We start from the raw sequence: 1,639 nt of genomic DNA on the forward strand, positions 1-1,639 counted from the left end.
ATACCCACCTGGGTCCACAGAAGAGGGCATTCAGTGGAGGAGAGTTCACAGTGCCCCTCCCCCATCCTCTAGGTCCAAAAGTCATTATTAGTTATTAGCATAGAAATAAATTGCTGGACTATCTAGCAGTTAGAGCTGCCCAACATTAGAATGGTCTATCAACATAGGAGGTAAGCTCCCCATCTCTGGAGGTGTGCAAGCAGATACTGGATGATTACATGCTGGGGAAGTCCTCAGTCTGCTCAAGCAGGGCTTCAACTGGATGCTCCTTGAGGTTCCTCCCAGTCCTGAGATTTTAGGGTTCTGTCTAGGACAAGCATGGAGGAGGTAGAGAGTGATAAGGATGAGTTGTGACAGGGGGATGAGCTGAAAGGGCGAAGCCAGTGGCTCAGATACAATGAATACTACTCCATTCAAGTTTTATTGTTCTCTCTTAGTCAGGGGAACTCCAGGTTCCACATCTCCATTCCATTTCCTTTATTTCCTAAGGTCTAAAGGGGGAAAGTTCCAGGCTTGGATGAGGAGAGGAGTCTGAGACTGGTCAGCCCTGTCCAGCCTTAGAACTACAAACCCAGGCCCCTCTCATTGCCTTAGGGGTCATCTAGCTACTGCAGCTTTCCCAGCCTTTGTGGTTATGTGGAGCTAGACTTTTGGGAAACTTTTCTGAAGACCCCCTAGATCTCTTAGGGGCACTTTAATACTACAAACAGACTTTTTAGACAGAAATCTTGGAGAATCTCTAGTCCATCCTCAGTACTCCTCCAATTCTGACCTTCGAAGCAATAAGGACAGACTCAACAGCAAGTCTAGGGTACTGACTCAGAGGAAAGACTTTCAATCATTAAGCCTGGTAAAATCCTGTGCAGAAACCCCTTCCTTCCCCTTTTCCTTTTGTCCAATAGAGGTGGGGATGGACAGAAATATGGGTCCCAAGCTCTAGACCTGCCCAGTTCTAGTCCTATGGAGTCCATACTCAATCATCACTAGAAGATATCCATAACGATAGGGTCTTCAAGCAGTCAAGAGCCCAGTCATTCAGAGTTCACTTGTCAGGCAGACAATCAGAGGTCCCCTGATTGGTCCATGCTATGTTGTTGGGACATGCCTTGCCAGCCGCCAGGACCCAGATTGCCTAACACCCCTGGCTTGGGGGAAGGTGCATGCATCTGGAATATCATTGGTCTGGAACTTTTCATTCTTCTGCTTTCCCTTCTCTGACTGATCATCACTTGTGTCCAGTTCTTCCACGTCACTCCTTATGTCATTCTGCACCTGAGAATAAAAGGCCAAGAAAGGAAAAAGGATAAACAGAGGGGAAGAAGAATGGACATAGGTGGGAAAGAAGGAAACCAGAAACACAACAGGGAGCAAGACAGGAGCAAGAAGAAACACAGAGGTACAGAAAAAGAATAGTAGGGAAAAGTAGAAATGAATATGGATTAAGGAATTTAGAAAGAGTCAGAGAGGTAGGAGATGGAGAATGAAAAAGAAATGGAAAGCCAGGAGTAAGACAAACAGAGTCAAGGAGAGACCAGGAGAGACAGAGAGGAGAAAGAAAGAAATGGAGAAATTGAGAGGGAGAGACAAAAAGAAAGAAGAAGAAGAAGAAGAAGAAGAAGAAGAAGAAGAAGAAGAAGAA

The 1,639-nt window shown here is 45.6% G+C and overlaps 1 protein-coding gene across 3 annotated transcripts in view; it reads right to left on the reverse strand.

Moving 5' to 3' along the window:
* Positions 1 to 393: 393 nt before the first annotated feature.
* Positions 394 to 1,639, reverse strand: part of LOC114029572 (ceramide synthase 4-like) — a 27,963-nt gene continuing 26,717 nt past the window's right edge. For all 3 annotated transcript variants that reach the window (XM_027844075.1, XM_027844073.1, XM_027844074.1), the window contains one exon: positions 394 to 1,272. In XM_027844075.1, coding sequence (XP_027699876.1) covers positions 1,087 to 1,272 — 186 coding nt within the window. In that variant the 3' untranslated portion in view covers positions 394 to 1,086. The remainder of the gene's footprint in view (positions 1,273 to 1,639) is intronic.

The sequence above is a fragment of the Vombatus ursinus genome, unplaced genomic scaffold, assembly GCF_900497805.2.
Source record: "Vombatus ursinus unplaced genomic scaffold, bare-nosed wombat genome assembly UNPS02014935.1, whole genome shotgun sequence".
Taxonomy (NCBI): Eukaryota; Metazoa; Chordata; class Mammalia; order Diprotodontia; family Vombatidae; genus Vombatus; species Vombatus ursinus.